At 39.4% G+C, this 11,757-nt stretch overlaps 1 protein-coding gene across 1 annotated transcript; it reads left to right on the top strand.

Annotated features, from left to right (window-relative positions):
- Nucleotides 1-503: 503 nt before the first annotated feature.
- PDP1 (pyruvate dehydrogenase phosphatase catalytic subunit 1) lies at nt 504-7,151 on the top strand. The gene is made up of 2 exons (XM_044658194.1): nt 504-563; nt 5,450-7,151. Exons 1-2 carry the CDS (start codon nt 533-535, stop codon nt 7,102-7,104), a joined length of 1,686 nt encoding a protein of 561 aa, XP_044514129.1. The 5' UTR covers nt 504-532; the 3' UTR covers nt 7,105-7,151.
- Nucleotides 7,152-11,757: the final 4,606 nt, after the last annotated feature.

An 11,757-nucleotide genomic window follows, 5' to 3' on the forward strand; every position in this document is an offset into this window, starting at 1 on the left:
TTTAGCTCGGTGTGTGGCTTGATCCCCTTCCTCCCCATACCTGTCCCTCCGTGGACTCCCCAGTGCTTGTCTACCCTCCTCTCCCAACTCCCCTTCCCCCCCTTTGGGCTGCCGAAGATGGGGTCCAGGGCTGGCTCTGCTTTTAAAGTCCAAACTCGTCGTGGATGTGGCTAGGTTTGGGACGCACACGCCAGAAGTGGATATGATGCTCATGGGGTGCTGCTTGGTGGATGCTCCTGCTGCTGCATTTATTTCTCTGCTGTACCTGTACACCTATGAATATGGGGAGGGGGCTCTCCAGGCTGCTGTGCCTACAGCCTCTGGTTATTGCCCTCTCTCCCGGTGTGGGTTTGTTTGGTTTCCTCCTCTCCTCCTCCCTCCTTCCCAATTCACTAGCTGGAGAGACCTCCCTCCTCCACCTCCCTCTCTAATGTTAATCTCTGCCTTGCTTTCAATGGGCCGGTGCTGCTGCTGCTGCTGCTGCCCGCGCGGGGTGTGGATGTTGTCGGCTCCGTGTTGTGATGACAGGAGAATGTGTGTGTGTCCCGGGCCCAGGCGAATTGGTAGGTATTCTATTGACTACCAGTTTCGGGTACTGAAGGGAAGAATTGTTTGTTTTTTTTCCTATTTAAATCCCTTCATTCTTTTTCTTTGGGAGGGGGTGCAATTTGGAATGAAGGGGGTAAGTAGGAATAGAGGACAAAGACATCCTGGGCTGGGGAGATAGCTGTAGATGTTTCTGATTTTTAGACAGATTTCAGATTAGGGACAAAGGAAGCCATCTGAAGAGTGTAGGGCAGTGCCTTTCTTCCTGTTTGGAAAATCTAATTAATTCATTGGAATATCACCATGGGATGAATGAAACTCAAAACAAGCAGCCCTCCTCCACCCAAACAAACCCACAAACAAACCAAAATGGGCACTTTGAAGAAATGCAGGAAAACAGCAGTGATCCCTTAGGTGGTTTCTTTAATAAATTTATATTATATTAACTGTTTCTTTTTAAAGTAATCAATACTTGATTTTTAGTTTACACTTATCTAAAAAAAAAAACCCAAACTGTTGAAAGATAAGGAGCCTGGAATCAAAGGAACAGTAACATTTACCAGTTGGTTTGATTCTGAGGTTTGTTTTAAATAGACATTTTCATTTCTAGCATAGGTACAGCAGTGTTCACACAAGCAATAGATTCATTCTTTGCCCTGCTTTTGGTTTCAGGAGCTGTTTTTTTCCCCCCTTCGTAATTACTCATTGGCAAAATCAGCCAATGTTGCTTGAGCTGTACATGACTGTTAAATTTCTGTGGTCTAGCCTAGGTCATGAGGCTTGAACTTTTAAGTGAGACTGGTGAGAAAAACAAGAATTTGGCTTTTGCTCAATTGATTAACATCCATAGGTGGTGTCTGTTGTTTTTTAAGCCACTCTTGGCATCTTAGAATCAAGTGGCCCCAGTCTTCTAGTTCAGCAAGCTGGTCAGCAAAAGTTTTGATCTCAAAGGTCTTATGTTTTAGTGAGAGATGATTCAGAAAGAACTATAACTGGGGGTTTGGGAGGTATCACTTAGTGCCTGAGACATCAATTCAAAACTTCTTCAGCCTGATGAAAGAAATAGATCACATATGAAGATGATAACCTACCATAGGAGTGGGTTTTCATTTCTTTTAGAGGGACATAACATTTGTTAGAATATTGTAGTGAAACAAGCTAATTCCATAAAGTTGTTGCTTGAATAGAAGAATAAAAGGAATTTAAAGGCAAATCTCAAGAGGACTATGGCTTTCATTAAAGGGTCCTTTGAGATATTTGGTATTTGAATATTATATGAGGCCTACCTGAATCTATGCTCCAATGCATAGATCAGACTACTCTTCAATTTTATCTCTCTTGTGAGTTTTTAATCATTATTCAACCAACTGGATAAAAACTTAAAAATTAAGCAGTTTTTTTTAAATAGTAGAGCGATAGTTCCTTGGAAACAAAACAATAAACTTGAACAAATCCTATTTAATTGGTATGTCTCTTCTTGGGGGCATGGAAGGGAGACTTCCTGAAAAAAAAAAAAAATCTTAAGTTGACAAGTTTGGATAGGTATAAACTACTTCTCCACTTAGACCAGGAGTTCTTAACCTTTTTTTATGTCATAGACCTCATTGGGAATCTGTTGAAGGTTATGGACCTCTTTTTAGAATAACATTTTTTAAATGCATGAAATAAAATACATATAATTACAAAGGAAATCAAAGTTGAATGAAACTAAAGATAAGATTTTCCCCTCAAATTCATAGTTTCTCCTCTCCCCAAATCTACCCACAGATCCTTTTGGGGGAGGGGGTCAGTAGGCATTAAAACCCTAGTAGATCATTAAAATTTTTTTTTTGTTTTGTTATTAAATTAAAATTCTGTTTCTAATGTAACAAAATATTTATATAGTGGAATGTACTCAGGGTAAATTGACTTGATTTCCTCACTACAAATCTAAACTGAAAAAACATGCATGGTGGATAAAGACCAATGTGGGCTAACTACATCAGGGCACATCTTTTGGCACAAGTTATATAGATTTAACCTTTGGTTGACTTTCAAGTCCATTTTGGAGGGCTGTTAGTTCTTAGGCCTAAAGTGTGACGTTCTTTGATTGTTCCTCTGAAATTCCGTCTTTCAAGGCTGCAGTCAGGGCACTTATTGAGTCACGGATTCTTGTTCCTACAATTTTAACCATCCATTTCTGATTTCATTTTCATTTTTTAGAAAAAGATAGCCTTTCTTAGACATTGGTGTCACTCTAGGGTGATTTCAAACTCTTCTTGTAAAAGGCTTTTTGAGCAGTTTTATTGCTCATTCTGTTATAAACAAGGATTGATTGTTCAGGGTTTTATTTCCAGTTGTCACTTCTTGTTAAATCTATCCTTCAAAAAGGAAAAAAAGGACATGGAATTTAGTGCACCTTACTTTTTCTTTTTTTATTGTGTTTAGTTTCTCATAAGTATATATGAGAAATGAATTAGTATTTCATCCTCCTTCCCCTCTCTCCTGTCATTTTTTAGTTCCATGTCTATACCAGCCAGCTGAGGCAGTTAGTTAAACCGTTTTCCTAGATAATTGAGGCAGAAATATTTGCTGTTGAAGAAAAGGAATGCTTTACCCCCTTCCCCCCCTTGCATGACTTATCCTGGTTAGCACAATAATTATTTTCTAGATAGATATTTAACATTTCACTTGTATTGAGATAATGACTCATAGTAAATGCTCATTTTTTTATGTGATGATAATTCTAAATACTTCTTCCCAAAATGTTAGAACATTATATTAGTATTAGAGCATCTACTACTATTACCCTGACATAGTAAAGTATGGTTTTCTAAAACTTGCATCTACCATGGAGAAAATAAAATATTAAAAGTAGGATCCTTTTAGCAAAAGAATTAAATTCTAAAACAGTGTTCACATTGCTAAGAGGCATTTTAAGTGTTCTAGAACCCCTCATAATGAGGAATGACAACACACATAAATGAAGCCTGTGGATGACTACAATCTCATTTCAACAAAGTTTTACCTTTTTTTTTTCTTCTATCAGCTCACTAAACAGAGTTGCTAATGAATAGCCAAATTGAGCTAAGCTACTCTTCCTTTCCCTAGTCTATCCTTCTCTTGTGCTTATTTCAGAAGCCATATTGAGCTATCAAATGGCCATTAGGAGAGAGACTAGAAGGTCTTGTGTAATACAGTATTTTTAAATATTGAAAGAATCTATTACACCCAGAGAGTTATAAAATTCTGTACACCCTTAGACTCAACATTACTGGATCTATTTCCCAAGGAAATTAGGAAAAGAGGAAAAGAATCTATACATTCCAAAATATTTATAGCCACTCTCTTTGTGAGGACAAAGAATTGGAGATTGAGGGGGTATCTGAATGAAGAATAACTAAACAAATATGATTGTGATAGAATATTACTGCGCCATATGAAATGATGAAAAAACTGATTTTTAAAAAACCTGGAAAGAACTATACAAGATAATAAACAGTGAAATGAGTAGAACCAGAAGAACATTATACACAGCCACAGAACCAATACTAGAAGAATAAACTGAGAATGCTATCCCCAGAAAGTGAACAGAAAGATAAAATATGAAAGATTTAATTTATATGAACATATTGGCCTCAGCAGTGATATCCTTTGTGACTAGGGAGGGTGGGGAAAAGTTGGGACACCTGATGACAGGATCTATTATGTAGTTATGAAGAAAAGTAAAACATAGGAAATTTGTGATTTCATTTGATTAATTTGATTATTATCAAAATAATATAATTGAAAATTAATTTGATTAATGTCTTATATATGGAAGTGCTTGTTTTTGTTTAGATTTGAAAACATTTGGAATAATAAAAAAGTAATCTGTGATTTGGTTTGCAAACTCTTTGCACTGATATTGATTTACAGCCCATCTTCATATTAGCAAGTGAGTTTCTTGATTTTGCAAAAATTCACCTGGTAAGCCAACTGTTTATTAATGAAGTCTAATTAAACTTAGACAGATTCTTACTGTCTACCCCCAGTTCTAGATTTGAAGCCTCTTGAGCTTGGTAAAAATTACCCGAGACCCTATTGCCACCTTTAAGAACACTTCTGTGCCAAAAAAGAGACCCAACTAGAATTTTATTGATAATTGGCTTCTAATTTCAGTCCAAGAAATATTTGTTAAGTATTGCTGTCAGTCATTTATTTGGTGCCTGCTTTGTACTAGGTACTGTACTAAGTGTTAGGGATCCAGAGACAAAGAAAGGAAGGAAGGGAGGGAGGATTGCTGGCCTCAAGGAGCTTACATTTTCTCATGGGAGTTAACATATATATGAGTGTATATCGGGTAAATTGCTACATGCAAGACTTAAGCTAAGTGCTGGAGACACTAAAGCCAAAGTCCTTGCTCTCAGGAGCTTATTGGGGGAATGCCACATATAAACATAAGATAATTTAATGAGGGAGAGAGCCCTAGCCACTGGAGGCAATCAGGAGCACCAGAGTTGACATCTGAAGAAAGCTTGGGGTTTAGAAGGACAGCCAGGTGGTTGTAGACAGAGCACTGGGCCTGAAGTTGGGAAGACTCAGATTCCCGAGTTCAAATCTGGCCTTAGGCATTTACTTGCTGTATGACCCCAAGTCACTTAACCCTGTTGCCTCAGTTTCCTCATCTGTAAAATGAGCTGGAGGAGGAAATGGCCAACCACTTCAAAATCTGCCAAAAATACCTCAAATGGGAGGGGAGTGGAAGGGGCAGGAAGAGTTGGACGTGATTGAAAAATGACTGAACCAGCAAGTGGTTTAGAGAGTTGCCTTTAGCTATGCTAGTAGAATCAACCTCGTGGAAATCATTGCCACAGGTAGGAAAGTTCATTTCACTAATCCAGCGTGTTTTTTTTTCCTTTGCGTCTGTTTCGTTGTTGTCCAGGAATCCCTGTGAGAAGTTCCAGTCTGCCCCTGTACTCCGATGCCATGCCTGCGCCGACTCAGCTGCTTTTCCCCCTGATCCGTAACTGTGAGTTCAGCCGTATCTGTGGCAGCGCGTGCTATTGCCATCACGCGCACCTGTGCTGCTCCCCACCTCCCTTCCCCCACAGCCGCTTGCGCTACCCTCCCCAGAAGGCATTCTCGACTTTTTGCCGGCCCAAGGATCCCTTCTGGCAGTATACCCACGCGAGGAGGTACACCGCCACTCCGCAGAAGTTTTATCTCACTCCTCCACAAGTCAACAGCATCCTGAAAGCCAATGAGTACAGCTTTAAGGTCCCCGAGTTCGACGGCAAGAACATCAGCTCCATCCTGGGATTTGACAGCAATCAGCTGCCTGCCAATGCCCCCATCGAGGACCGAAGGAGCGCGGCCACGTGCTTGCAGACGCGGGGGATGCTCTTGGGGGTGTTTGATGGCCACGCAGGGTGCGCCTGCTCGCAGGCGGTCAGCGAGAGGCTTTTCTACTACATTGCCGTCTCTCTGTTGCCCCACGAGACTTTGTTAGAGATAGAAAATGCTGTGGAGAACGGCCGAACCCTTCTGCCCATCCTGCAATGGCACAAGCATCCCAATGACTACTTCAGCAAAGAGGCCTCCAAGCTTTATTTCAACAGCTTGAGGACTTACTGGCAGGAACTCATAGACCTGAACACTGGGGAAACCACCGACGTCAAGGAGGCCCTGATTAATGCCTTCAAGAGGCTGGACAATGACATCTCCCTGGAAGCCCAAGTCGGGGATCCCAACTCTTTCCTCAACTACCTGGTGCTGCGAGTGGCCTTCTCAGGGGCCACCGCCTGCGTCGCCCACGTGGATGGGGTTGACCTCCACGTGGCCAACACCGGGGACAGCCGGGCCATGCTGGGGGTACAGGAGGAGGACGGATCGTGGTCGGCAGTCACGCTCTCCAATGACCACAACGCACAGAACGAAAGCGAAGTGGAAAGACTGAAACTAGAGCACCCCAAGGCTGAGGCCAAAAGCGTCGTGAAGCAGGACCGGTTACTTGGTCTGCTGATGCCCTTCCGGGCCTTTGGAGACGTCAAGTTCAAGTGGAGCATCGACCTCCAGAAGAGGGTCATAGAATCGGGCCCAGATCAGTTAAATAATAACGAGTACACCAAGTTTATCCCCCCCAATTATCACACCCCTCCGTATCTCACTGCCGAGCCAGAAGTGACGTACCACAGGCTAAGGCCGCAGGATAAGTTTTTGGTGCTGGCGACCGACGGTCTGTGGGAGACCATGCACAGGCAGGACGTGGTGAAACTAGTGGGCGAGTACCTCACTGGGGTTCATCATCAAAGCCCCATCTCCGTTGGGGGTTACAAGGTGACTCTGGGACAGATGCATGGTCTCCTAGCGGAAAGGAGAGCCAAGATCTCTTCTGCATTTGAAGATCAAAACGCAGCCACCCATCTCATCCGTCATGCTGTTGGCAATAATGAATTCGGGGCTGTCGATCACGAACGCCTCTCCAAAATGCTTAGTCTTCCTGAGGAGCTTGCTCGCATGTATAGGGATGACATCACGATTATTGTCGTCCATTTTAATTCTCATGTGGTAGGAGCATATCAAAACCAGGGACAGTGAGTGACTGATAATTAAGGCAGCTAGAGAATGAAAATAGCAAGTTCAAAGGGCAAAGAGATTTTTAAAAAATAACTTGAGAAATCCTTCTATTGGGTCAGCCCATCAAATCAAGCATTTATTCATTTGAAATCCTAACAAATACAAGTATATTTCTGGAGCTTGGGAGAATGTCAGGGAAAGGGCTAGTGAGCAGACATCTCTGAAAGTCTGAAAAGAATGCTGCCGTAGCTTTGTCTAGACAAGGTCTCCAATTGATAAGGAAAAGATGCTTGGAGACCTATCAAGTTGTCCTTATAATTTTCCTCTAGAGAAAGAGGCTTAATTTACCAGTCTTTGCAGAGAGCCTTGACCTCAGAGTAGGACCTTGACTAGATGGAGAGAGAGAGGAATTTGCTGGGTCTTTGCTTCCTGTAGAAGTGGAGCAAAATAATGTTGTTTATTTGCAGAAAAATACCTTCTCCATCACTGAGCAAAACTTGCTCACTACCATTTTTAATTGCATACTTCCCTTGTGTGCATTTGTTTAAACACATTGTTCATAGTTAGCAAAACTCAACAATTCAGATTTATTCAACCATTGTGGCTTATGATGTTTAACTCAAATGCTGCTTTGGGGGAAAATGTAACCAAATTTTATTCCCTTTCTTTCCAATTGCCTGATATTAACTTCCTGATGGAACTTAAACATGTCTTCTGAAGAAAACAAAATTTTTGTTTTTCTTATTTGTTACTGATAATAAACAAGGGGGAAAAAAAGCATTGTTTCACTTGTATAATGTAAAAAGCTTTGTTGAGCTGCTTAACTGAATGAGACTTTTGGACTCCTGTGAAAGATGTAAAATTTTTTTTAGAACTGACTCATCCTGGAGAGCTTTACTACTTACTCCTCTATAGTTTATCTTATATCACTATTCCTTATGAAATGATCACCACAGAAGGCATGCTGTCAGAGAGAAGATAGGCTATTGTTACCTTAAGATCATCATTTTTTATTTTGGTGGTTCTCCAAAAATTATTTACCAACTTTATAGTTTAAATATGCCATGCATATGGGAAGTTTAAAAAGTTGGGGTAGGGATGAGGACATTTTAATATCACCAGATAGAAGGGAAAGGGAAGAAGGTGTCTTGCATTTCTCTGCTTCCTTCTCCTTCCCTTGAAAACACAGGTCAAAATATAAAACTTCTTTGGTTTAAATGTTACTAAGTGCTTTAAACATACTGCGGCTTGTAAATAGGAATGCAAAGAAAGACTAAAATGAAACACCTTAGAAAGGTAATTAATTACTATGCATGCCTGATTCGTAACATTGATCACAGCATCATCACCTACTGCCATTTTCTACAGTGATCCCCCCCCCCCCCCCATGTGACTTAATTTCTGCTGACCATAGAAAGAAGTGAATATGATCATAGTAGAAGGAAATATACTTGTGGTGACACTTTGGAGCTTATTTAGTATTATGTCATTGGACATTTCACTACTAGATTTAATGGTGAACTGTGGATTTGTTTTCTCCACTCTATCTAGTATCAGTGAAAAAACTAGTTATGACTACATTAGATTTGCAGGTAGATTTTGGATATAAATAGTTCCCAGTTTTCTAACATGCAATTAGTTGGGGTATTTTTTGATAGAATTAAAAATGGCCGTAACATGCAAAAATTCTTTCTGGACTTTGACCAGTAGGGCAAGTTGGAGACTGCTAAAAACTCAACCAGAAGGCTAGTAGCCCAGAATAACTTGCTATTTAATTTCTGGGTATGCTTCACATATTTATTACTCAATGGAATGGCATAAAAAGAGAACCACTTATGCATTGTATACTGTAGTAATGGAGTCACATCAACTTCTTTGAATAAAACCACTGAATATCTAGCAACATCTCTGACATTTGTATATAGCTCAGTGCTATGTAAATTTGGCTTCCCATTGTCCTAATCAAGATGGTGGCACTATCCATCGTTTTATTAAAAAACAATCACACATTGGTCTTCAATTTGAAAGCTTAGTTCATTTTCCCACAGAAGATGAAAACCACAGTTTGGATTCTGACAACTTAAGGAATGTGATAATATGGGTGTAATTGGAGTGTAACACCATCCAAAGCAACTGTGATCTTATTGTAATTTGTTGCCTCTGTGTTATTCATTATCCAGAACTAAAATTCTTGTATAGGTAAAAAGGCTTGTATCTTTCCTGTTGCCTTGTCTCATGTGTAAAGTACAGAATGTATGTAAGCTGTTAAAGTATTTAGGCTTTCTTAAATTTTTCTACTGTTTAAACTTTCTAGCAGCATATGCACTTAACTACTGTATTTATATTTAATCAGTGGTTCATTATAGTATTTATATTTAAAAAAAAAGAAGTCCTTAATGAGTTAAAAAGGGATCCTGGTACTAGAACAGTACTCACTAGGAAAACAGCTCTGTTTCATATAAAGTATATAACTGTACAGGGATATATTAAAGTGTTTATGATTTGGAGAAATATTGTTAGAAATGTCTGGAGTGAATTAAAAGTATCATATCTGCTTTCCAAATGCCTTGTGATGTGTTTTAAGAATATCTTTTAAAACAATTTCAGTATCTTTTGTGTTTACATCACTTTCATTTCCAAATATCTCTTCATCATATCCTACCCAGTGAGCCATCCCTTGTAACAAAATTTTAAGCAAAAAAAGTCATGCCAAACTCATCAGTGTGTCATCTGTCTGATAGTATATGCATCATTTCATGCCCATTGTTCCCCACCTCTGCAGAGAAGGGAGGAAAATACATTTTTAAACTTGTCTTGAGGGACAAACTTTATCATAATCATAGCACACAATTTTTATTTTTAACATTTTAAAATTTTATATATTTCCCCTCTTTTTGTTTGTTTCACTTTGTATCAATTTATACAGTTTTTTCTATGCCTCTCTATTTTTCATATCTATCATTTTTTACTGAACAGTAAATTCCATGACACTCACCACAGTTTGTCTAACCATTTCCTCAGTTGATAGGTGTCTTATCAGTTAGTTGATACTTAAAATATATAAATATTTTGATATATAAGACCTTCCTTTTACTCTCTGATTTCCTTGGGGTACATGCTTGCCAGTCAAAGGCTATGGTCATTTGAATCTTTTTTTTAAAGCTTAATTTAAAATTGCTTTCTATGTGGAGAAGGAATTAGATTTGCTCTATTTGGCTCCAAAAGGCAGAACGAGAGGGAAAAGGTAAAAATAGGGGGAAAAAATTATGCTTGATGTCAGAAGAAACTTCTAGCAGTTAAGAGTGGACTGAACTCCTTTGGGAGGTAGATCCCTGGTCAGAGGTCTTTCAAGTTCATCCTGGGTAACCACTTGTTAGAGCAAGTACATGGGTTGAACTAAATGGCCACTGGGTCCATTCTGATTCAAATTCTGTAATGCAATGAATAGTAAGTACTAAGAGAAAATAGATGTTTTAGATGTTAAGATGTGCTATAATTCGGGGATTATGGATTTTGGCAATCCTGCCCATCACTGCTTGTGCCATCCCCTCTAATGAGGGTATTGGAAAGAAGCAGTCTAAAGAATCTCTGGATTTTTAATTCAAGAATGGTGTCTTGAGTTTTGGGATCTGCATGCTTGTCATTGGCAAGGAGCCACTCTTTTACTTAAAGTGAAAGGCACTTACAAACCAGAGACAGATGCCTCTCTGGGCAATGAATAAGAGATTGACATTGGGAAATGACCTTGAATGAAGATTTTGCAAGTCAGTCAACAACCATTTATTATGTAGTTACTATGTGCCAGGCAATATAATAAGAGACGTATGACAGTATGTGTCCAGAAAGGTAGTGTTTCTAAGCACACCTTTTAAGTGCAAGACAGATCTAGATTTATAAATAACTAGCTGGTCATGAATCTCAGATTTTTAAAGTTTATAATATTTGAGCTGTCCAGCTCAAGTCCAATTCTGGTGCCCCATTATGGCTTTGGAAGTCATCTTGAATTCTCATCAATTATACCAATAGAGTGCAGATTGGTAGTTTCTCCCAAGTTGAAAAAGACTTTGAGTTTCTGGTATGGAGGATAGCTTCTCTCATCTGATTATCTTGATTGTGTAGAGAATTTGGTCTATAGCTGACTATTATTATTATTATTTTTGGCTATAGCCACTCATGAAGGTGTATGGAAATATAGGAAAGTTTTTGATATATATGTGAATAAAGTCCCCCAAATAGTGACATTATGGGTCTTTTGAGGTATTGAAGAGTATTTAAGCCTTCAAATTTGTCCCGGTGTTTGCTGTGAATATTAGGAGGTACATGGTGGTTTTAGCTTTATGACATTACCACCTCTGGGCCTATTTTTTTCCCCCAGTTCTACATCATTCTTTTTTTGTTTGTTTGTTTGTTTGTTTTTAAATTTTAAACCCTTAACTTCTGTGTATTGACTTATAGGTGGAAGAGTGGTAAGGGTAGGTAATGGGGGTCAAGTGACTTGCCCAGGGTCACACAGCTGGGAAGTGTCTGAGGCCGGATTTGAACCTAGGACCTCCAGTCTCTAGGCCTGGCTCTCAATCCACTGAGCTACCCAGCTGCCCCCTCTACATCATTCTTAAGACTGATCATAGATCATGAGCTGGAAAGGACTTTAGAGGTAATCTAGTCCTGTCCTTA

The sequence above is a fragment of the Gracilinanus agilis genome, chromosome 1 (assembly GCF_016433145.1).
Source record: "Gracilinanus agilis isolate LMUSP501 chromosome 1, AgileGrace, whole genome shotgun sequence".
Lineage (NCBI taxonomy): Eukaryota > Metazoa > Chordata > Mammalia > Didelphimorphia > Didelphidae > Gracilinanus > Gracilinanus agilis.

Bases quoted from the DNA above. Each gene is read 5' to 3' on its own strand.
- PDP1 (XM_044658194.1), top strand. From the start codon at position 533: ATGTGTGTGTGTCCCGGGCCCAGGCGAATTG. The intron at 564-5,449 runs GTAGGTATTCTA...GTTGTTGTCCAG, and splicing joins TCCCGGGCCCAGGCGAATTG to GAATCCCTGTGAGAAGTTCC.